General features: G+C 39.5%; 1 protein-coding gene across 2 annotated transcripts in view; it reads right to left on the bottom strand.

Annotated features, from left to right (window-relative positions):
* Positions 1-24,521, bottom strand: part of vps13c (vacuolar protein sorting 13 homolog C) — a 74,006-nt gene that overhangs the window by 35,929 nt on the left and 13,556 nt on the right. For both annotated transcript variants that reach the window (XM_067492615.1, XM_067492622.1), the window contains exons 14-46: positions 24,327-24,433; positions 23,414-23,588; positions 22,841-22,903; positions 22,624-22,762; positions 22,440-22,540; positions 22,197-22,339; positions 21,820-22,012; positions 21,575-21,689; positions 20,448-20,584; positions 20,034-20,166; positions 19,811-19,928; positions 19,498-19,633; positions 19,330-19,390; positions 19,110-19,210; positions 18,887-19,040; positions 18,512-18,591; positions 18,233-18,292; positions 12,202-12,352; positions 12,010-12,126; positions 11,818-11,921; positions 11,482-11,649; positions 10,322-10,357; positions 8,416-8,720; positions 7,256-7,400; positions 7,067-7,175; positions 6,807-6,928; positions 6,564-6,717; positions 2,007-2,086; positions 1,844-1,903; positions 1,169-1,331; positions 932-1,051; positions 747-850; positions 255-422 (exon numbers count right to left, since the gene is read on the bottom strand). In XM_067492615.1, coding sequence (XP_067348716.1) covers positions 255-422; positions 747-850; positions 932-1,051; positions 1,169-1,331; positions 1,844-1,903; positions 2,007-2,086; positions 6,564-6,717; positions 6,807-6,928; positions 7,067-7,175; positions 7,256-7,400; positions 8,416-8,720; positions 10,322-10,357; positions 11,482-11,649; positions 11,818-11,921; positions 12,010-12,126; positions 12,202-12,352; positions 18,233-18,292; positions 18,512-18,591; positions 18,887-19,040; positions 19,110-19,210; positions 19,330-19,390; positions 19,498-19,633; positions 19,811-19,928; positions 20,034-20,166; positions 20,448-20,584; positions 21,575-21,689; positions 21,820-22,012; positions 22,197-22,339; positions 22,440-22,540; positions 22,624-22,762; positions 22,841-22,903; positions 23,414-23,588; positions 24,327-24,433 — 4,122 coding nt within the window. The remainder of the gene's footprint in view (positions 1-254; positions 423-746; positions 851-931; positions 1,052-1,168; positions 1,332-1,843; positions 1,904-2,006; positions 2,087-6,563; positions 6,718-6,806; positions 6,929-7,066; positions 7,176-7,255; positions 7,401-8,415; positions 8,721-10,321; positions 10,358-11,481; positions 11,650-11,817; positions 11,922-12,009; positions 12,127-12,201; positions 12,353-18,232; positions 18,293-18,511; positions 18,592-18,886; positions 19,041-19,109; positions 19,211-19,329; positions 19,391-19,497; positions 19,634-19,810; positions 19,929-20,033; positions 20,167-20,447; positions 20,585-21,574; positions 21,690-21,819; positions 22,013-22,196; positions 22,340-22,439; positions 22,541-22,623; positions 22,763-22,840; positions 22,904-23,413; positions 23,589-24,326; positions 24,434-24,521) is intronic.

The following is a 24,521-nucleotide window of genomic DNA, read 5'->3' as shown; positions in this document are numbered from 1 at the left end:
TTTGTTTATAATGAATGTACATCTTGTAATAATAAAAATATTAAAAGTGAGGAAATTGTTAATTTTCACAAGACAATAAATGTGTATATGACTTAACAAGACTTAACATTTGTAATATGTTCTGTAATTGACAGAAATTGCCATAATTCTAAAAATACAAAATCTGCAATATCCCTGACCAAGTAACAAAAACTGAGTAAAAACTAAAATGACATTACATTTATCTTTCAGCAAAGAGCTACTGGGAAACTCACCAGCAGAGACATGACAAACTTGTGCAGGTAAACCACCTGGATACAGCCTACATTCAATTTTACTCTGCCGTCAGTTTTTGAAGTGTCAGTGTAGCCGGTGCCCTCTGTGGCATTAGGAGTCAGACTCATGATGAAGCTGAACACTTCATCACCCACTATGGAAATGGCCTGAAGGACAGAAAAGATTAGGTAATTAATGACCTTCACACCAGATCAAAGGAGTTGGTCCAAGTAGCAAATGAGTGCTGGACTTTTTTCCAGACATTTTGCAGACACTTGGGGCATGGGGTAAACTAAACTTAAAAAAAATTATGATCATTTTCTAAGGTGCTCTGTTCCAGCATAGTGTGAGAATGCCCACTGTAGTCTGTTGACAGTCTATGTTCGTTGACAGAGACAAAAATGATAAATTATAGATTAAATTTAATCTTCATCTAATCAGTGATCTAATCCGATCTAATCAGCAATAACCCAGTAGAAACACTGACTGACCTTCTTGTGGATGCTTTTGGGGTCAACATTCAGAACAATAAAATCTCGTAGGCGTGCTGATATATGAGTTTGTGGTCCTTGCATCAGCAATGAGCCATTAACACCTGAAGGACACAACAAATATTTTGAATTAGGGATGGTGTTTGGGAAAGACAACAGTTAAAACCTCAGCTGTGATTCCGAACCTTGGATTTTAATGTCAGCCATGTTGCAGCTCTGGTCGCACACCAGGACGTTGAAAGCTCCCAATGTCATGGTCACCTTCAGGTCAATGACCTCTCTGTCCACAGGCATCACAAGGGCAGCTAACAGGAAAAAAAAACAACCAATAAAAGGACAGAGCTGTAGTACATAAAGCGTTTTAAAATATACATTTTAAGTTCATTATATTTGTACGGCCTATATCTGTGTGTTGTACTGACTGGATTTGGCAGGCAATGTCGTTTCCTCTGTTTTCAATTTGATCTCCTTTTCTGTATGCATGTCATCTAGCACGCTGCCAGATGACAGGGCTGCCGACAAGAAGTTTATCGCTGAAAGCAGAGCCTCGGTGTGGAGCATAAAGTCAAGTGAGGTGAAGGTCACCTGGTTACAGAAAGAGAGCAATCTTCACTTTCATTTACAGGTGCAATTTCCCACTGTAGTATTTGGATAATGCAGATTAGCCCTGATGATTCAAGCTTACTATAAAGATATTCTGGGTGGTCATATCCCAGAAGTAAAAAAATAAATGGCGCATGACACCAAGGCTTCTTTGTCATACTATAAGACACTAGCATGGAAAGTTAGTAAAGTGAGGGCAGGGCTGTATGCTTACGTTTATTTTTGCAGCAATGACGACTTATGTTTACATTTACACAAGTCATGTGGGTGACTAATTTGAACACAGAATTGTCCAACTTTATTGAATCATGACATCCCTAATATTCAGGACACAACTCTGTAGACTGGTTCTAATTATTTCCAATAAAATTTAATGAAATGTTTAGGAAATACTAACCTCGAATAAATTTTGCCTAAAATTTACGTTGGCTACAAACTGTGTACTGCTTCAACAACATGTCACTCAATCATCTTCAGGTGAATGTGTCACTCACATCGATCATCTGCTCTATGTTCTTGTAGACAGTTGAGAAGTTGGGTCCTGAGCGGTCAGCCTGAGAACAGCAAACATGATGTTTAGACTGATTACAAATGATAACTGTTACACCTGTATTTCAACAGGTGATCAGATATAATGTGAATCAGTAATTTCTTCACCTTGACATACTGCACTTTGAGCAGTTCAGCTCCAGAATCCACCGATGAGCTGATAAGACACAGTGGTTCACCGCTCAAGTCTGAAAAAGAGAAAAACAAACAAAAATCACTTTGTTAATGTTGACATGTCTGTAAATCTCACATGCTGCTTCCTCTCTAATCACCACTATAGGAACACTACAGGACCCCACGGAGATATCAAAGGACACCAAAGAAACACAAAGGAACCCCCATTAAAAAAGAGGCCTATAGGTATAGCTGGTGCTCAGCTTACAATCAGCTAAGCACCACCTATTACCTGATGTATGTAAAAGCAGATGGAAGATTGGAAGGAGCAGGCAATACTTCAAATGACATCCCTCACAGGCTAAAGGCCAAGCTGAGAGCTTGCATGCACTGATGCACTCTGCTAAGGCCCCATAATAGTACATCACTTGCAAAAGTTTCAGGTCTGTAGAAGGGGGCAACTGATTTTCTAATAATTTAACATGGTCCAACAGACTTATACAACATTAACTATGAGTAAGACAACTTCATTACCCATAACATCATTAGACTAAACAATCTAATGGACAGCAGGAGCAGTATGCTCCTAAGACACATCATATTTTTTTCCATCTATGTTGCACATAAACCTCAGGCACTATGATGGTCTTGTCCTTAATGTTGAGTGCTTGAATTAAGCATATTACTGTATTAGACCTACCTGGACTCCTTTCCTAATATAATTTATTAAAATAATTACTCAATGTTGGAAGCACAGCTCATCAAATGTATAGCGACAGAAAACACTGCATTCTGACTTTCTTTTTTGTGTTTATGTTGCTGAAGAGTGAAAAAAAAAAAGATTAATACGATTATTTGATACAGTAAAATTGGCCAGGTCTATTTATTTTTATGTCACTACTTACCAAGTGTTTAGCCATTTATGGATAAACTAACAGCACTGGAGCACTAGGCCAGCCAAAGTTTTCAAGTAACAAGGTTACAATTGCCATTCTGAAGAAGGCTGATTTCTTAACTTTCACGCAAAAGGGAGAGCTGGTTTTGCAAATAGGGGTAAGGGGTTAAGGAAACCTGATAGTTTTCTCCTCGACAATGCAGATTTATCTCCCATGTATATGCATAAGCCAGTTTCTAATCAGCTTTCTCAAGCAGGCATGAGCATAATGAAAAGCTGAAGACAGGACAAGTAATTACGCAAAATGCTGAATTAGGGAGAGATTGTTACCAGGGTGATGCTACCTTGTTTTGAAATCAAAGTCTGTCCAGTTTTTGCTGTAGACTATAAGTGTCTCCCATCTTTTCCTCTCTACGAAGTGCTGCCTGCCTCTCCACTGTGCAGACACGATCCCAATAAAAAACCTCAAAAAAGGTCAGAAAGCAGTATTTTACATTTAGTCATTTGTCAGTCGCTTTTATCTAAAGTGAATTACAAGAGAGGTACAAGGCAGCCAAAACCTCACGAGAAATCTGCATGAACATCTGCATGTACATGCAGATTTCTAATAACCTGGTTTCTAAGTGGTGCCCACAGTCAATTTTGAGGTAATTACAGACATACATTATTTTGAAAGTGGTATTATCAAAGAGGCTGCAGTGTTATACAACAGAGCTCATTTTGAATCAGATCACTGCTTCTTTAAAGACAACAATCCACTTCTATTAATGCTGATGCATAGCTGTGGACATTTATTTATAAACAAAAAACCATGCCAAATTTTAATTAAACATGTTTTATTAGGTCTACTTAGTTTGTGAGTGACCAGAGTTTGTATATCTGTGTTAACTTAGTGGCCACTTCATTGGCCTCTACCCAATACCGAAAGAAGTCAGGAAAGAACAAACTGATTAATGTATTTATATTTAATACATTTCATAACAGAAAACAGTTCCTCACTATAAGTCCTGACAGCCTGGTATTTAGAAATGGGGGAGGGTTGATGGGGGTTGCTGGAATTGGCTGTGTGGGGATCCCATGCTTGCAATTAAATAGCTGCAAATCACACACAATGTTATATGCATTGATGTGGGTAGGGCTGGAGCATAAATGGTCAGATGGGCTTGTGTGCACTTGGTATTACAGCTTCCAGGCAACACACCGCATACGGACTTCTAATCCCATGGGACCAAGCCTAGCTACACTAGGGTAGAGTTCCCTCCAAGCAGGGACAATTACTGCGAATGTTAGATGGCAGTGGTAACAGGGACAGTTCAACACTCTCATTCAGGAAAACAAGCGCCACCTCTGGGAAGTTTTTGTGACTCCAGTAGTTTATTATCACAAGTGAATTATGTGACAATCCATCCATATAGCTGTGCAACTTCACCATGACCCTGGTTGTCAGCCCCAGGGAAATGCTGTCTTTAGCTGTATCTAGGCCTAAATCACTGAGAAACCAAACAGGGGGCTTCACATGGAACCATACAACATTTAATAATCAATTCCATACATGATTGAGAACATCCAAGGCGCTACCACAGGCAGAATCACATGACTCTTTAACAGCCAGGACCCTAGGTGAATAACATGACTATCAACCTGGGAATGGATGAAGGGAAAACTTGTCAACCTTCTCTAGTACTTCAATATTAGACTGACATACCCAAAGCTGTTGGGGCTTGACATGTAAATATAAAATTTCACATGTTCAATACCCTGCAGTATTTAACTTCCCGCTTATTGTGACAGAAATATGTAGTCTCAACCTCATGTACTGAGGGCAGGCTCAAAGTCTACCTGCAATGTGGACACCCATATTGGTGCATTTGATTGCTTGTGGAGGAAGACGGAGCCTGGACCTTTTAAACTGTCATCCTCATCTGCAGGAGAATAGAGGATGCAGTGCAGTTCAGGAGAAAGTAAGCTCTTCCTGAATATTAAGAAGCAAAGCTATGATTTTAAGGCTGAAAAGTCATCCCTTATGCAGTGTGAGCCACTTCAGGGAGCACAGAGAGCCACAGAGAAAGGATTACCCACATGCTTTATTCCTGTAACAAAAGAGGGAAACAAATGTTCTTAGTGTGCAGGCATGAAAAAACACCCACACCAGAGAGGATGTTCCATAATCAACAATGTATGTTGCTGTCCCAACCACACAATAGCACAATAGTAAAAGACAGTCTGTCTGTTGGCTGTTTATAGCTCAATACTGACCAAATTTCTGTTGGCTGCTTGGAATAGGACAAATGTTCTACATAGCGCCACACTGAGAAATGCTCTCAGTAGTAAGCCTCTCTTTGGCCTACCCTATACCACTGACATAAGCAATGACTTCACTGTTTACACTATCCCTTGTGGCTCCACAGAATCAGCTGTTGCCTGTTGGCATGACAGCAGAGCAAGGTTCACTTTATGACTGTGGCACAGGAAGGTAGAGCGGTTGTCCACCAATCTCGCAGTTGTTGGTTCAATCCCCAGCTCCTCCGGTCACATGTGTCCTTGAACAAGACACTGAACCCCAACTTAGTTGCTCCCGGTAAGCTTTGGTCAGCTGCATAGCAGCTCCCCCATCGGTGTATGAGAGTGTGTGTGATTGTGAGTGTGAATGGGTGAATAAGAAGCAGTGTAAAGCGCTTTGAGTTCCAATAGGTAGAAAAGCGCTATATAAGTGCAGACCATTTACAATTTAATTTATCCATTTAGTTTGTTCCAATAATGAGCTAGAAGCAGGGAAAGATGGTCTCTGCAGCTGACACTAGCAGGGCTTGTGAACAGCAAATGGAGAAATCCTTTTCCTTCTTATTTACTTTTAGTGCCTACTCTTATTTTGGACCATTAAAAATGCCATCTGTCCGTCTGATCTGTCAGAATGATCACTAAGAATTAAGAATTAACAACACCAGTGGTGAAGGTAGGTCCAATCCAAAATAGAAGACAATAAACAAAGCTGTCTTCTATTGTGGCTGTTGCTAACTCCTAGCTGTGTAGCATGACAGTACACACTTTAATGCATAGCTGACAAATACAAAAAGGGGTTCCTTTTCTCCTCAGTTAGGTTTTCTGTGTAAACCCACCTGAAAATATGTTAACCTTGCTATATTTCAGTTTGCTCATTAATGTTATTGGAGTCTGTGTTGGTCTGGGTCTGATGCCCTGGAACATGGATGAATAAAAAACGACAGAGATCAGACAGCTCCGGCCAAAGGCCCTGGCTTGTCATAGCTGTCACTCCAGCCTCAGTTGGCTAATAGAGGCATATTCTTACCCCACAGCACTGCAAATGTATTGTCACTTGAACCACAAGCCAAAAATTTTAACTGCAAAATGGAGGCTTTAGAATCACAAACGAGAAGCTTGTGAACCAAGAGAGCAAAGCTTGGAGAAGAGAGACCAAAAGCAGAAAGATTATTTACAACAAGCATACCACAGTGAAAAAGTAAGACACTTGGAAGGCTTATATAGTACGCATATACTTGAAACTAGAACAACACTGACGAAACACCAAAGGAAACTAACAGAGCAACACAGAAACACTACAGGACACAAAAAAAAGCACTATTAGCTAAAACTAAACCCTAAAATCACTAAACCCTAGTTTCCTGTGAGGTTCTGACCTTTGAACTCCAGGCACTTCATGGTAATCTTCTTGATGTACGTTGTGGCGCACATGTCATACTTCCTGAGTTCAGTATCGATGCCCAGTTGAGCAACGTGAAAGACCAGGAAAGCTGAATCTGTCCCCCTTGGCTTGTTGAGGGTCAGCAGCACCTTGAAGAGGAAACAGGTAAGAATCACCTTTGAACCTTCAGATTTTTGTATGTTTCTGTGACCTCAGTTTCTTTTGGAGAAGGTCATACCTCCTTGATTTCAAAGCTCAGAAGAACATTGATGTTTTCAGTCAAAGCTCCATTGTTGGTGATCATAACACTGTTGGAACCTGTGTGGATTGGCACTAGCTCCATCTGCAGCTCTGTCTTCTCTGAAGAGACAAATTAGCCATGAAAAACGCATTTCTTTAACTCTCTGGTTGTTCCACGAAGCTCATATTTACCAGGTACAGTCACACAGCAGAACTTATCATTGCTCATTTCTCAACGTGTGTTAAGTGTTAGCCTACCTTGAGCCACCTTTTTAGTGACATTCATGCTGAGGTCTTTACTTCCCTCTGCAATATTCTCTACCAGGATCTTCATCAGTATACTTAGATCTTCCTCACCCAGATTCATCTAATGGACAAACAATGGACTGAATGAACTATGGACAACAGTTTAAACTCTGTTTTAAAAATCGTACATATGAGACCTACGTTGAGGGATTGGAGGACTCCCTGGATGTGGACTCCAGGGATCTTGTTGAACCAGGAAGCAGCCAGGTTTCTGGTAATGAACAGCTCTAAATTGACTGGCTGTACGATTTCAATATCTGGCTGGGCATCTCGCTTTACTGTAGTTCTGAAAGTATAATTCATTAACATGTACTCAGCTTTGTGTTTTTTCTGCTACAAAGTTTTGTTGGTTTATGGCTAAATGGTCTTAACTGATACAGTGATTTTTTTTTTTAACCTATTGGTAATCAAAGCGCTTTACACTGCTTCTAATTCACCCATTCACACTCACAATCACAGAGACACTTACACACTGATGGGGGAGCTGCTATGCAGTGTGTATTGCTCAAGGCAACTTCGACATGTGACCGGAGGAGCCGGGTATCAAACCCAACTGCAGGACTGGTGGATGACCGCTCTACCTTCCTGCACCACACTCCAAATAACCAAATAATAATATTGCCCAAATAGTAACCACACCTATATATAAATGTTAATTGTAAAGTTGTTCCATTGCAATTTTTCCCTCTAAATGTAGAAGTGATAGATGTTTTGTTCCATTGCTGCCCCCTGTATAACCATTTTGTTCTGCCTTTTAATTTTTTTTTATTTTTTCATATGCAATTTTAAATTTACTTTAATTCTTTTCCAGCATATGGTTTATATGAAGCAGTAGTTGTATGTGTTTAGACTCTTCTGCACAGGTCTGCCGGAAAACAGTGTTTGGTTTGGCTCAAGGTTGGGAGTGAGTTTCTGACCTAAGTAAAGAAGTTTGTATTAATCAAATGACCCTCAGTATCCTGACTGCGAGTAAACCATGTACTTGTAAAGCTTTAGTAAAAGAGGACATTTACCATAAAAACCTGTAACAGCTTCTCACATTTTAGATACAGACTCTCTGTCTACTTAAAGCTCAGTTCTGTCAGAATACAAATTCAGAGGTTGAACTTGACCAAAGCAGAACTTGACAGAAAAAGAACTCATGCTGAAATTTTGTTGTGTTGGCCTGAAATGTTCTGAAACAATGTGAGTTTGATTTTCACAGTTCATCATTGATTTTGGGCCAACAAAAGTTTCAGAATTATCCCTGCTCATGTCTACAGTGATCTTGTGAATTTATTCATAGCCTTTTTGGTAATTACCTCGAGAGCTTCAGCTGTGTCAGCTTGACATCCATCTTCTCCACCACCACTGGCAGAAGCAAACCTTCAGCAGGCAACAGAGAGAAACTGTTTCCAACTGTGATCAGACCCAGATCCACCAACAGGACATTTTGGGAGGTGGAGGACTGGGGGATGATGATGAGTGGAGCCTTCAGTTTGATGTCCATGGACAGACGGAAAGTCTTCTGGGCAAAGTCTCGTACGCTGGACGCCGCCTTCTCTGCAGCCTGAGCTGTGGCAGCGCTCAGAGCTTCTTTAGCCATCTGGAATTTGTCGACAAACATCTAAAAAAGAAGATAAATCAGGCATGAGACAACAAACAACTTTGATTTACACAGATGTCACGAAGGAGCAGTCAGTGCAAGTGCATTGATTTATTTCTGTTTCACAAAACTATAAGAATTATATCCTGTCCTCAGATTTATTTCTCATTAAAAAACTGGATAACAGTTAGTTTTCTGTATTTATACATGGAAAAAAATGTAATGAAAAAATTTTTAAAAATATGACTCAAGTCTTTTGAGAACAATATTCCTGATATTGTAGGTCTCAAAAGTTCCTATAATGACATTTTAAGTTTATGAAACAGGAATGTACATAAAGTTCAAAACCACTTTCAAGGAGGGAAGTGAGGTCACATGAGTGAGGGATTGTGTAATGGCAGCTTAATGAGTTGCATAGCATATATGGAGAAATTGATTACTAATTAAATGTACATGAAAAACATTCCTTCATCCCCTCAATGATACTCAACCTACAAACATTCAGAGCATTTGTTTTGACGTTCTCCCAGTCTCAGATGAGTGGGGTTAATGTTTTTGCGGTTTTCTAAGGTTTTACAGACTTATCTTATTCTAACTTATAGTAATTTTGCGTTAACCAGGCATTCTGATGGCATTTTGGCAAATATGTGGAAATCTGTTTTGTTTGAAGATTTAAAAGGCAATGGTGCAAATAACAGAAGAAAGCATGTTGCCAGAGGGTGATTCTGTATATAGCAGATTTACAAGAAAGTCTGTAATGGGGAAAGAACCTTTATCAGTTCCTCCAGGAATACGCAATGTTATGATCACTACAATTATTTCAACCAATGCTTAATAAGTTCTGTATGACATTGCAATTTAAAACATTACAAAAACAGAAAAACGCATCTTTTTATAAAATTTAGATTCGATGTCATGAAATCAGGCATTTTACGCCACAGTAGTCACAAAAATGTCTGTGAAATTCACAGGGGGGCTTATATGTCTATACTTAGAAATATAAATGGCAGTGGACAGTGAATACTACTAAAAAATATCCAGATAACTGATTTAGCAAAAAGTAAATAGATCACCCAAATATATTCAAGGCCTCTATAAAAAATGAAAATAGATTCTAAAAAGGCCAAAAATAAAGCCATATGTACATGAAACATCAGGTTATTTTTTTCTAGATAAGAGTGGACAGAGAGTTGTAGCATGCTTTTAACACTTGGATTTAGCATCAATGAATAAGAAATGTGTTTGTGAGTTAAATTAGCCCAATGAAAAGAATAACTGTGAAGTTTGGTTTTTAATAAATGTAGTCACCATCCTGTTACATACGGGGGAAAAAATAAAAACTGAATCGAGATTTTCACGTTTTTTGCAAATCTCTAAGCTGCTCTGATCTTTTCCTAATTTTTTCTTATATGTGGTTTTAACATTGTCACACTGAGTCCACTCTCACTCAGGTTAACCCTCGTCTACAGCTAAAAACTAGCCGTGGAGTCGAGTACCAGGGTTAAACTGTTCAGAGACAGAATCTTGCCAATAACTTTTAACCAGATGATATTTAACTGACGGGCAGTGAAGCTAAAGCAGAAGGTCTGATGCCGTTCAGAGCTGCATGCTAGAAGCTGTACCTTATCTGTAGATGTATATTGAAAGCTAAAAGAAGCCTGAAAGAACAAAACACATCAACAAGATGAGAAACATGAGACAAGAAAGTGACAGAACATCCAACAGCTACAAACATTAAGGAACCTTGATTTTAGGAGTTTAACAGCTGTAAATTCTCCAACAGTGATTTTTTTCCCCCCCCAAAACAAAATTTAGAAACATTTAGAATTTGTCCTGCATATTATTTTACATTTTAGACATTTCACCTTCCTTGTCATCATCCTATGCATTTTTTCCTTCTACTTTTCTTAATATGCTACCTAATTAGTGCAGGCACTGGTCATCTCACCTCTACTACTACTACTGCAATGTCATTCTGACAGGGTTAATAGCAACACAATCAAAACCTCCAGATGATCCAAAACACATATCACACCACTGTTCAGATCTCTGTACTGCCTTCATCAGGTTCATAGCTCAGACTCTCACCTACAGTGATTGACTCAACAGCACCTCCCTATTTGAACTCCCTAATCCAGGCCTACAGCTCTTCCCACCCACTGTGCTCTCACAACAAACGGCATCTCATGGTTTCTGCACCACACAGCAAAAGACCCCAAAACAAACTGTTAAGCTCAGTGGTCCCACAATGGTGGAACAAGCTACCAAAGTCTGCCTGCTCAGACACATTGCCAATTTTCAAAACACTGTTGACAGAACCCTTCGAGACCTTCTTATGTCCTATTTTAGCTTATTCTCTTTTTTGAGAACAGTCTCACTGTAAATCATCAACTGTAACTACAGTAAATAAATTATTATAAATATTATTACACCATTGTGGGAGAATTTACAATTAGGTAATAAAATATGAAAGGTAATACGAGATCATGTAATAGTAATGTTACATTTAAATGAAGAGACTGAATAAACAAACATCTGGGAAAAAAAACAAGATTTACCAGGTACAAAAATAAAATTATAGATTTAAAGCAATATGTGCCGTTAAGCCAGAACTGGTGCAAATGAAAACAGAAACCATTACATACAGCATAGCATATAATAACTGGTCATGTAACCTAAATGTTTGAATATAATTAAGGACACTGATCAGCCACAACATTATTATGTGAATACGGAATCTCCAATGTTTAGTCAATTACTAATATGAATGTAATTAACTGACCAGCAGTGACATGAAGAACTTGTGCAGGTAGACAATCTGGATGCAGCCCAGACGCATCGTGACCTTCCCGTCCACTTTTGACATGTCACTGCAGCTTCCTCCCTCTGTTGCTTCTGGAAACAAGGATAGTTTAAAGCTGAACACCTCCTCACCCACGATGGACACGGCCTGCAAAAACATCACATTAATTTCACTGATTGGATTCAGACAAAACATCAAAGAAATTAAGTTAGCAACCATGCAGATGTTCTGTTTATTAGAAAGGATAATGCTAGCAATATTACGAGCAAAATAAATTGGCCAGTGTAATATTGACAACTGAGCGGAAACACAAACCTTTCTGTGGATGGTGTGGGGATTGATGTCCGTGATCAAAATGTCTCTGAGCCGAGCAAATATACCAGTCTCCTTCGCCTGCATCATCACTGATGCATCAATTCCTGCAGAGACAAAGTTTACAGGTCACAAGCTTCATGAACATTCACTCTGCTAAGACTGAAATCTCTGTTCATGTTAACTTATCTTGACCTTGGACTCTGATGTCTGCGATGCTGCAGCAGTCGTCACACACTTCCACATGGAAGCAGCCCAACACAGCAAATAGTTTGAAGTTGAAGATGTCACAGTTTTTAGCTCCTTTAGATGCTGCAGAGGAAACAACTTCCTGTCAGAACCAGAACATAAAAGAAGCCTGAAGAACCTTTGATGATATATACTCACCTGTCCGGCCCTCCCTAGTCTTCTCCACCTGCTTTTTTATATCTCGGTCTTGGGCAGCGGTGAGTCGTGATGGCAGGGTGCTGGTCAGGTAGTTGATTGTTGACAGCAGGGCTTTAGTGTGAAGGAGGAAGTCCAGAGAGGAAAACTCCACCTGTAATAGATAAACAGCTGAGAAACCTGAGAGTTCCAGACAGTCAGCGGAAAAGAAGAATAATGTTAAACATGTCCCAAGAGTTCATCATGAGTAACAGAATTACTCATTTTGCAGATCTTTAGACATTCAGCAGTTCTCATTTTTTAAGCAAATTGACGAAGCCAATAGACTCTCTCCACAGCAGGAAACACTCCTTTGATTTCGGAATTAAAAAAAAATGAGATCCTGTTCACTTCAATCCCCATCAAAGCTAAATATTTTAATAATTGTATTTTTATCTGCCAGATTCTACGTCGGTAGAGATAGAAGTAAAGTAGGAAACTCACCGCAGGATTCAGTATCCTGCTCAATTCTAACAGGTAGCAGTGTGAGATCCCCCAGTGTAGCTTGAATATTCTATAATATTCCATAAAGCCTTTATTGTGGAAGAGGCTACTCTTAGTTATGGCCAAAAGGTAATTGGTGTCTGTCGTGGCAGTAACTAAAGCGCTAAGGATGGCCATCAGGCTGAAGGAAGATCCCTTTCAGGCATGCTTGGCCTGGGGGTCTCCTCAAGACGCAGACAGGTACTGGTGCCTGTTCAGTGTCACATGAAATATGGGTAAAGTACCTTTGGACTGGCAAACAGAGTGGTGGTCCCCATTTTTAAAAAGGGGGACTGGAAGGTGTGCTCCAATTATTGGAGTACCACACTGCTCAGCCCCACTGGAAAAGCCTATGCCAGGGTGCTGGAAAGGAGGCTTTAAATGACAAACCTCTTATCAAGGAGGAGCAATGCAAATTCCGCACTGGCCATGGAACAGTGGACTAACATCAAAGTTTATGTGACGGATTTTGAATTTAAGGTTATTACATGGTATGACACATGAGCCACATATGAAAAAGGCAGAATGAGGAAAATTAATTGAAGTAAAATGCAAATACATATATTAACTAGTATCCCCCTCTCTCTTGGTTACTAGAATCTGTACCCACCTGACATACACTAACATATGTTTCTACAAAATTATGGAAAAAAAAAACAAAGACCGTATTTTTCTCTCCACTTTCTCTTCATTAGCAGATATTAGTTGTTGATGTTATAGCCTTCAGACTTAATCACAGCATTGTTCTCTGAGAAATAGACTCCTCATATATATTCTGTCCATTTTTTTCACTATTAGACATACCCTGAAAGAAGCAGGAAAAGATTTGTTTCTTTCAGAACAATGAAGATAGCAAACAACATCCATGTTGGCAGGAACAAATCTATGTCGTGGATGACAACTGAAGAAAAACTGGAGTTAATCACACATTCACAAACATAATCCAGATGCAGACTAGCAATGTTTTATCAAATATTTTTATCCCAAAACCTCAAACGTTGAACTGTTAGGTTAATAATGCTGTTAGGTATGCTGTTTGTATCAGCAAAGTAAACATTTGCTTTCAACTTCACTCCATTTAGGACATGTGAAAGAAGTCAGTCAATAGAACAACAAACTGAACATGACTATATTGTCCTTACACAACAGAAGTCAATAGACTATCGCGACTAAGTTTAATTTTCCTACAAAACACTGTAACTTTGATATTTGATTTTGCTTATAAACTGTAGGACTCTCAGGTGAATTTTGAAGTGAATTTGTTTTGTACAAAGGCTATACAGCGTGGCCCTTGTTTCTTACAAACCTAGGGTTACTAACCCTAACCCTAACCTGTACAATGCTTTGTTGTTGCTTTTTGTTGTTGCTTTTCTTGTCGTTTTGTTGTTGCTTTGCGTTGCTCTGTTCTTTTCTCTCTCCTCTTTCCACTCACCCCAACCGGTCAAGGCAAATGGCCGCCCACCCTGAGCCTGGTTCTGCTGGAGGTTTCTCCCGTTAAAGGGAGTTTTTCCCTCTCCACTGTTGCCTAGGGCTTGCTCAAGGGGGATTTGTTGGGTTGCTTCTACATACTTGTGTAGCCTGGACTTTATTCTGTAAAGTGCCTTGAGATGACTTTGTAAATTGGCGCTATATAAATAAAATTGAATTGAATTGAATTGAACCGTGTTCCTATTGAAGGCAAGAAAACTTTGTATGACCAACAGACTTTTCCATGTGCAGAAATATCCTTAAGGTTTCTATTAAGGCTAGCTTGAAAGAATTGCTTGAACTATTTCACTGGAGATGGGGATGCCACTGTGCAGCCTTCTCTCTGTAAAATATATCAGACTGTACTCATAAAAGATGTTCTCCATCCTAACCAAAGCGATGAGTTCATCCATCTTTTAAAACTTACGACCATGCACTGTACATTATCAGAGCTTGAACTCGCATGTTTGAATTTTCTCACTTTTTTCCTGCACATTTGACTGTCTTTGCTCCCTCTATGCCATTTTTTTCCTTCCCTGGATCCAGAGGGTGTTTAAAGTGTGGGATGAAGGTAAATCCACTGTGCCGGCTGGCTGCAGTGCGATCAGCGGAGTGTTAAGAAAGAAAACAGCTTCATAGAGCTGCTGCACACAGAAAATTTTTAAAAAATTGGGTCCCAGCAATAACAAAAAAAAAAAAACCACAATAAAATAAAAAAATAACTCTCTCAAAAAACTCTCTCTCAAAAAATAACTCTCTCAAAATGATTCAAGAGGGTAGAGCTTTCACAAGACCGTAATATGATAAAACAATTAAAAAAATATTAATTAAGGAAAAGACGGAGACCAGCTGTGCATTATTGCTAACATTAAGTCCTGATGGACCAACAGACCTCACAGAGACAAACTGTTGTTTTCTCTTTGTTTTCATCAGCATTGATTGGCAACAGCTGGTAATTTTGTTATTTCGATAAAGAAAAGTTAATTTGGCCAGTCAGCTTTCTTAGCTGCTAATTTGTGGAATACCATACTACCACATATTCGAACTTTGGACACATATGCATCTCTAAAATAGGCATTTCAAACACATTTAAAAAATAATCAGGTCAGGGAACATAACTCTTTGTTAGCGCTCACCTTAGCATAGTTCTCCCAACTTACAGTAGTTATTTGATTTTCTGTTCGACATTGTTATGTACAGGGACATGTTTATATTATATATGTCTTATCCTGTATATGCTTGCATAATTGCGTAATTTTTCACTGTCTTCAGTCAAGTCTTCTGCTGCTCTCGGTTTTAATTTTGTTAATAGGACTAATACTTTTTCACATTTTCCGAGGCATTTTGCCTGTCTGGTAGACCCTATTCCAACTAAGCTGCTCAAGGAAGCTTTACCCTTAATAGATACGTTCATATTAGATATCATCAATCTAGCTTTAGAAGCAGGCTATGTACCACAGGCCTTTAAGGTAGCTGTAATTAAACCACGACTTAAAAAACCCTGTCTTGACCCAGGTGTTTTAGCCAATTACAGACCAATATCTAATCTCCCCTTTATTTCTAAAATAATTGAAAAAGTACTTGCAAAACAATTATGTGATCACCTTCATAGGAATAATTTGTATGAAGACTTTCAGTCAGGATTTAGAGTTCATCACAGTACAGAAACAGCACTGGTAAAAAAAAAAAGTCACCAACAATCCTTTCATGGCCTCAGATAATGAGCTCATCTCTACACTTGTTCTGTTAGCTCTTAGTGCTACATTCGATACAATTGATCACAACATTTTATTACAGAGACTGGAACATAAAATTGGGGTTAAAGGAACTGCACTTGGTTGGTTTAAATCTTATCTGATAGATTTCAATTTGTTCATGTTAATGATGAATCCTCAATGCACACAAAGTTTAGCTATGGAGTTCCACAAGGCTCTGTGTTAGGACCAATACTTTTTACTTTATATATATGTATGTCTCCTTTAGGCAACATTATTAGAAAGCACTCCATAAATTTCCGCTGCTATGCTGATGATACCCAGCTATATTTATCTATGGAACTAGATGAAAATAATCAGTTAATAAAGCTTCAAGCATGCCTACAAGACATAAAAGCCTGGATGTCCCCCAATTTTTCCCCCCGATGCACTGAGCTCCTTTCCTCCTCTTGACACTCTCTCCTCTCACCCCGCAATTGTCACCACTGTATGTCATTAACTTTGTGTGTTCTCTCCCGTAGCTGTCTTTGTCCTTCTCTGTCCCCCTCTCTCTGCCCCTTTCTGCAGGTGTCCCCGGCTTGAAGCTGTGTGTCTTCCAGCGTGCAGCTAATGGTGCTACAAATCTGCCCGATGTTTTGTTGTTGCTTTTTGTTGCTCTGTTCTTTTCTCTCTCCCCTTTCCACTCACCCCAACCAGTCAAGGCAGATGGCTCATCCACCCTGAGCCTGGTTCTGCTGGAGGTTTCTTCCGTTAAAGGGAGTTTTTCCCTCTCCACTGTTGCCTATGGCTTGCTCTAGGGGGAATTGTTGGGTTCTCTCTATGCATGTTTATAATCTTGACTTTATTCTTTATTCTGTGCCCTGAGATTACTTTGTTGTGAATTGGCGCTATATAAATAAAGTTGAATTGAATTGAATTATCGCAGACTTGTGAACTGTCATTAGTCAAAGCCTAAGTACTGCTCCAGTTCAAAGTTCACATCTAACCAAGTAGAGATCAGAGACCTGGAAGTGTTCTTGCTACGCCTCTTTTATCTTTTTCTTTTGGAGCAGACTTGTATGGACTTGCAGTAGCCAGAATGCCTTGCACGCACAACCAAGGACCTTGGAGGAGAGTTTAAGCTAAGCTCAGAGCTGATTAAAATTCATCCTAGTATTGCTGTTTCAACACTTTATCAAGTTTTAATATTTTTTTTCATGCAAGAAAGAACTCCTTTCAATTTATAATTTGTGGTCCGTTTGTATTTGTAAATCTGATCGGATGTTTTTAGCACTGAGAAAAACATTCATTTAGATGAGACAGCAGTCATGTCAGCAGGCTGCAGCCCAGGTTCTGATAGGATATCTGACCAGATAACATCCGTGGTCATCCTGGGGGACAACAGACACATCTCAGTAAACTGTGGTAGTTTTACCATTAGCCATGTTGTCAGTAGTATTTTTATGTATATCTTTCACTTTGGAAGACAAAAATATCTTTAACTATGTTGCAGCTTTAAGGACATTTTTAAGATTGTATAGGATATTGGACAAATATATACATGCAAATATAGGGTTATATGAATGAAAACGTACTGTAAGTAGTGCCATGTAAATTGCATTGTTTCTATTATACAGGCCTACATACAGCCTAGAAGTTTATTCTTTATCACAATCATCGTTATTTTTTTCTTTTCAGAAAAAGACAGTTTTTGTAATGCTTGAAATTATTTTGTCACTGTACATCAACAACTGTACAGTTGTGTTTATGTGCAATCATCAGCACTGAGCTAAGCTGCAGGTGTCACCAAGAACACTGCTGCACCAATTGTAAATAATCCCGTCCTTGGATTCGCCACTCCCAAATTTGGACTTGGTGTACTCTGTTTTGAGAAATGCCCCAAACTATGTGAACAGCCTCAGAGCTGTGTCCAAACACTTTACCTGAAAGATTTTTGACCCACATGACACACACACACAGGCAGGAAACACACTTTCAAAATAAAAGTCATTTTGATAATTTTTTTCAAGATCAGCTTATTTCAGCTTTGCTTGGAAAATCCTTTCAGCACTAAATAATTTGCGGTGCTTTTTCTAGTTTGTGTTTTGTTATGTTCTATTTTATTTTATGTCATTATTGTATTTTATTGGCATTTAACACCTTTCACAGGGACTACACTTTTAAATGGGTTAAACAGCTAAAACTGGCATATTTACAGAAATGGTGATCAATGCGCATTGTCCCTGTTCAAATAAATAAATAAAGTAGAGTAAAGTAAAGGACCAGAGCAGCAGTGCAGAAGTCCTGACCTGAGCTCAAAGAAACGTAGCTCATATCCCCTTTCCACCCACCTTCAGTATTTGCTCAGTGTTGTCAAACAGAGTCTGGAAGCTGGGGCCACTGGGGTCGGCCTGTAAGATCACAGACACAAACACACAACTGGGATCAGTATTATGAGTGTTTGTTGGGATATTGTGGTGCTGTCTTTCTTCTGGAGTGACAGACCTTAGTTGGCTCTTGTCAAAGTTGCTGAGAGGAACAACTTAACAGTCTGAATAAGACATGTATTACATTATCAGGGATCCACCTGAGCTCCATCTTTGTGTCTCTGAACAAGTGAATGTGCTCACCTTGATGAACTCCACCTTCAGCAGGTTGCAGCCTTGCTGTTCAGAGGACCTTATCAGGTGGAGAGGATGATTTCTGCCAGCTGAAGCACAGATTTAGAAACATATTTTAATTCACCAAACAGAAACAACCTGTTAAACTTTACAAGTAGAATGTCCATTGTGTTAACCTGTTTTATTATTTCACCAAATAAAACACTGTGATGTTTGGAGTGTATTTGGATCGTTGTAATTTTTGAAAATTGCTCTTTTACTGAAAAATCATCTTCTCATTTGGTATTTGGGTTTTACAGTTGTATGCAAAAGTTTAGGCATCCCTGACAATGAAAACATCTTCTCTGCAACATCTTCTGCTTTCAGGCCATCTGCATACATTACCTGGTACATCGCAGTAGTCGAGTGCAAGTCTACGCAGGTAGGAGGTGACACTCAGGTCAAAACTGCGGCTCTTCCCTTCAGCTCCAAGCTCACAGATGCTGAAAGACAGGAAGGTCTTCTCCTGGTCCACCTGCTGAGCCAGTTCCAGTAGCACCTGAACACAACAAAGTCACTGATCAGTGCTGTAGATACAAGCTGATCTGAGATATGAAAACAAACTAACCTCTTTGACTTCGAACTTAAAGTAAATGTTGGTGAGTTCCTCCAGAGCCATGAGCTGACGTTCCTCATCTGTCGACTTCTCACTAGTGTCTTCATCTGAATCTGACAGCAGCACAAGGAAAGATAACTATAAAAATTAAAAATTGTGAAATAGTAAAAAACATGTGGTTTTGTTTGTTTGTTGTAAAAAAAAACATATATATGGGGGAGGGGCCTGTGACCTGTTTCCATGGTCTCCAAGAGGGCGGTGTGAAGGCTAAGTGGTTTGACCTTTGACAGCACCTAAAGCAGGGAGCATCCCAAAATATGGTCACATTTTGTCTGAACTTGTTTTTGTTGACTTCCTGTCACTCATTATAAATCTTTATTTGCAGTAAAACCACATATACCTTCTCTGTGGGGGTGGAGGGGGTGGAAGAGCCCACACTGGGAAGGGGGATACCTTCGACCAGATCAAGAATGTTCTGGATCTTCAGGTCTGAGATCTTTATATGCAGCAGTGGCAGCTCTCCAGACACTTTAAACCTGAAACACAAAGACTTGTGTTCCAGGCCCAGTTGTTCATATGTGGATTACAAAAATTGGTGGATCATTTAGTTGATGATTTAACATAACAATTTGATCTTGAATCTGCACGTAACAAGAATGGGGCTGTGGTGAATCACCAGAAAGACTACACCTGTGTGTACAGTTGAGTCTTACTTGGGCATCCTGGCGTCCTTCTCCACCATACACTTGGCCAAGTGGAGGGTGAAGTCCATTGGCTGGAGGATATGTTGGACTGAAGAACCCTGCTGCCGAGCCAACTTCCAGGCCTCACCTGGATCCAGTTTACAGCTGACTTAATATGAATTTTCTGCAAGTTGTTTGTAATATTGTGTAGTTTTGGTGTGGCAGTGGAAGTGTCTTTGATTTGTTTGTGTACCTGACTTGGCATAGAGCACCTGGACTCGTCTCAGCTCTAGGTTGTACCTCTCGTAGGCTCGATCCATGATTTCCTCCAGTGAAGAGTAGGAGGATGGCGATGAACTAAGGACGCTTTGCTCGACACTGTTTAACTTCAAACACATGAGCATAAAACAACACAAAGTGAACACATACAGCTGTGTCTGCAACACCTTAACAGAAGTCTATAGTATCCTAACAGTCCTAAACTGTTAGGTCTGTTGTCTTAAATTTGACTCCAGTAATTTAAAATCAATCTAATCAATTATTAAAAATCAAAAATTGAAAAACTGAAGATAAAAACACAAAACATCTAAACGTTAGACTCAACAGAAAAAAAATATGTGGTTATGTGTGTGAACTGAAGAGCAGGTCTGATGATAAGGGAACTGACCTGTAAGCTACCAAAGTCCACGATGAGGAGGTCTGATGTGCTGCTGTAAAAGCCTGACTTTGGTATCAGTAGGTAGGATGGCTTTAAGTCAATCCTCAGGTTCAAGACCTTTCTGGTCTCAATAATGTGGGACAAACCTGCAGAGACCAGAACCGATTAGAGTTCTGACAATTCAAATGTATTTATATAGTGCCAATTCACACCAGAGTCATCTCAAGTCACGAGGACTAGTCTGTCTTCCACCGAGTCAACTGAGAATCCAGCAGTGCCCAAACCACAGCCATGGCCACCTGTGGCTGCAATAATCATCCATCACAAGAAAATTGTCCTCTGTATGGTGGCTGTGTGAGGACATTTTTCCATTTTGGATGAACTCTAAAAACAACGGATCTGTACCTGGAGCTTTCAAGTCTAAGCATATTTTTTGACTTAACTGGTTTAAAATGATCAGTATTAAGTCTGGCCCATAAACAAATATATACAAACTAAAGGGGAAGCTCTGGTTTCCTGAACAATAACAACAAAAATCATCTTGATCATCTTGATCAGAATCATCTCGAGTCAGAAAACAGCGAGTACGTATCTCCTTCAAGCAGTACTAAGCCAACGGTGGAGAAAAACCTCCAGCACAACCAGGCTCAACCATTTGCTTTGACTGGTTGAGATGAATTACATAAAATGTAATGTAATATATGAAATTATTCACTCAAGACAGAACAGTTGTATCATCATACAGTAGTAGTAATTATAGCTTCTTGCTCTGTGGCGGTACAGTGTATTCACTTTGAAATACTGAAGGAAATTACAGTAGTGAAAGTACTAACGTTTGACTGAAAACAGTATAAAATGTAAAAAATATAGTAGTATAATGTTAGCAAGATGTAATAATACAACAGTAACAGTGAGGTAGAGCAGAATAGCATATACAGTATTATTAGGACTTTAATAATAAAATAATAAATGAGTATTTTAATAATACTAAAGTAACAGTATAATAATATTAAATTAATATGTAGTATAATATTAGTATATTACATATAACATATCACTAGAATTATAAGGATATATACTCTCGGAAACATGAATGAAAACCTGTTTTACTGTATTAACGTATTTATGAAAGTGACCTGAGGCAGTTTTCTGTTTAATCTCCTCAAGTTTGGATAGCGTGGCCAAGGTCAGGACCTCCAGGTCTACGCCTTTTCCAGACTGAAAGAACTCAGCCAAACTGTTCACTGTCAGCTGCAGAACGGACAGACAGAGAGGAAAGATAAAAATAACCAACCTGCGCTCACATTTTATAATTTGTTTTTGGTGGTGGATTTAGAACATTTGGTCTCAGCATAGATCTGATGTAAAGCAGGTGTTTTACCGCATCATAGATGATTTCAACAGGCTGAGAGTGGACCCTGAGCAGCTGGTCTGCTGTGCTTTCTTCTGGGTTTAACTCAAACACAATTCTGAGAAGAGATGATGAAGAGTCTCCCACAGAGGCAATGAGTGATGGTATTGCTCCCTGCTGCTGTAAACCGGTAACGTACCAGTGCTGCAGCGCTGCCTCCACCCTGCAGGGGGACCGACATGTTCACATCAAGTATGTTATCTAAGTTTTGTTTTACTTCTGACTGTCCTTTGTAAAATTAGATTACCATTAGTCAATAACAGATCTGTTTGTTTTCTCCCACATCAGAAGAAAATCACATCTTTTAGCTCTTTATCAGACTCCAGAGGTAGAGCTTTAACACTCACCTGATGGCCTGAGCTCCAGGTCTCTGAGATATTTTTGTGCTGAGGTCAATCATCTGAATCTTAAGAGTTTCTGGGAGGTCCGGTTGCTCTCGGACTGTCACTGAGGCTTTTAAGAGCTGGAAGGTGACTACCACAGCTACATACTAAAACACACCAAGAAAGAAGACACGTTTGTATTGAAAGTGGAGCTGGAAAACAGGTCAGAACATGACCCTCTTGATTCTATGGACCAGGTTTAGCTACCTGTTTGGGTAAAGCCAAGTTGTGAGAGCTGCCACTGTAGCCAATGGCAGTGTAAAGCTTTTCTTTCTCCTCAGGTGTCATGAGCTCATCAAGACCTAAACCTGAGAACCACAGCAGAGGTTAGAGATTTTGAGGTAAAACTAATGAATCTCCACTATGGTCTGACGATCAATCATTCACTTACTCTCCTTGTCCCTGCTCACTTCCAACTCTTGCTCCTCCTTCTTTTTTTTCCCAAAAAAGCTGCTGAAGAAACCTCCTCCTCCCGGCTTTTGCCCCGCCACCGCCTTCTTGCCCATCACCTTCTGTCCTGACCGGATCACCTGGACGAGGAAGAGAAACAGAGGACTAGGTGTTAGAATGCTCTACAATTACACTAAATGTGTAAGCTTCATGTTTACCTCCATCTGGGCCTGCTGTCGGGCTAAGGTAATGCTGAACACGTCCAGAACTTTTTCCAGATCCTGCAGGAAACAATCGTTAGTCACACCTGAAAATATATCTATTGCTAAAACATAATAAGAGTGAAAGTGGAGCTGAGCTAAATGGATGGAACCTTAATTTACTGTAGTCAGAAGTTTTATTTTCAGATCTGGACCTTATATTTATTGTGTGATTTACTTTTTAGACTATTTATGTCTTTTGGGGCAAAGACACGTCAAGGTGACATTAAAGAACTAGCAACAATAAAGGGCAACTGTTGTGTTGCCCCTGTCACCTGCATTGGGGTTAAAACATGGTATGTGAAAACATTCCACAAATACTGCAGCCAGTAGCCAATTAGGACGTGTTCCATGCCATACGATTTACTGTACCTACTTTTTAGTTTTCAGTCACTTAACTAATTTTTACAACTCAGGAGCAACACCCTTTATGTGCACCCTCCACAGTTACTTAAGAACCAGTTGAGTCTGACACTTAATGCAGACTTGACCTTATGTTGATGCTGGCTTTAATGTGGAGAACACCTTCACCTGGATGTGTTGCTCAGTGTCTGGGCTTGGCTTGCTGTGGGACACTAGTTTGGTCTTGTAGGCAGCTTTGTAGGCTCTCTGGGTCTCTCTGTGCTGTTTGATGTTAGACCAGGACCACATGCGACTGCAGTGCCTAATGTGGACCTCCAGGATGCTTTTGAAACTGTACCTCCACCTGACAGAGGCACAGAAAACAAACACACCCCCAACTTGTTAGAATCCACAGGATTAAACCAAAGTCTTTAATGAGACACAAACCCTTTCTTCCTCTTTCAGGTCAAACTCACATCCTGTATGCATCACAGGCTGTCTACATTTTCAGGATTTGTTTTTGTTAATTTTGAATATGAATTTTTATTTTAGGTTTCATCAAAATTAGTAAGTAAAAGGTAGATTTTATGTCATATCCGCTTTGAGCTCAAATCTCATGTCAATATCTGAACTGGTTGCCGGGTTTTATTAGGTGGAGTGTTTTGTTTCATAATACACTGAGCTATAGTCTAATTTCACAATTGACTTGATCTATTGTAATTATTTATGAATTTACCCTAAAGAAAAATGTGCTTATTTCCACTCCAAGTAAAACCCCAAGACTCCATGTTATTAAATCTAAAACTAAAGTAAAAGAACTAAACTATAACCAACTTTGTGTGCTTTTAAAGACTGATGGCTGAAAACTTAAAACTGTTAGCAAGAAGCATGCAGTGAAAACACTTTCTATTCTGACTCATATGTCCTAAATAAAGAACGCCAGCTTCTGTCCATGAATTGGATTAAAGAAATCTATTATTTCTAATCTTTTATCAGTTTATTCTGACTGTATGCGACACTACTTGCAGACGGTAGGGGCCACAAGCTCCAGACCTGCATAAAATAAACCAGCTGACATATGGAGACGTCATGTTACACAGACCAGACTTTGGCGTTTTTGTGGACGGGAACATTGGGTCTGAACTTCCTGTAGGGGGTGTTCTTCACCATACGGTCAATGGATTCCAGCTGCTCCACCATGGTGAGGTACTGGGGGTTGGGACAAGGAAAAGTGAACACAACCATAGCAATGAGGGTAACTGAGGGTAAAGTACTGACTGTATCACCTTTACTTCCT

This window comes from Channa argus, chromosome 2 (genome assembly GCF_033026475.1).
Source record: "Channa argus isolate prfri chromosome 2, Channa argus male v1.0, whole genome shotgun sequence".
NCBI classification, from domain to species: domain Eukaryota; kingdom Metazoa; phylum Chordata; class Actinopteri; order Anabantiformes; family Channidae; genus Channa; species Channa argus.
This window is presented reverse-complemented; position numbering and strand designations above follow the sequence as displayed.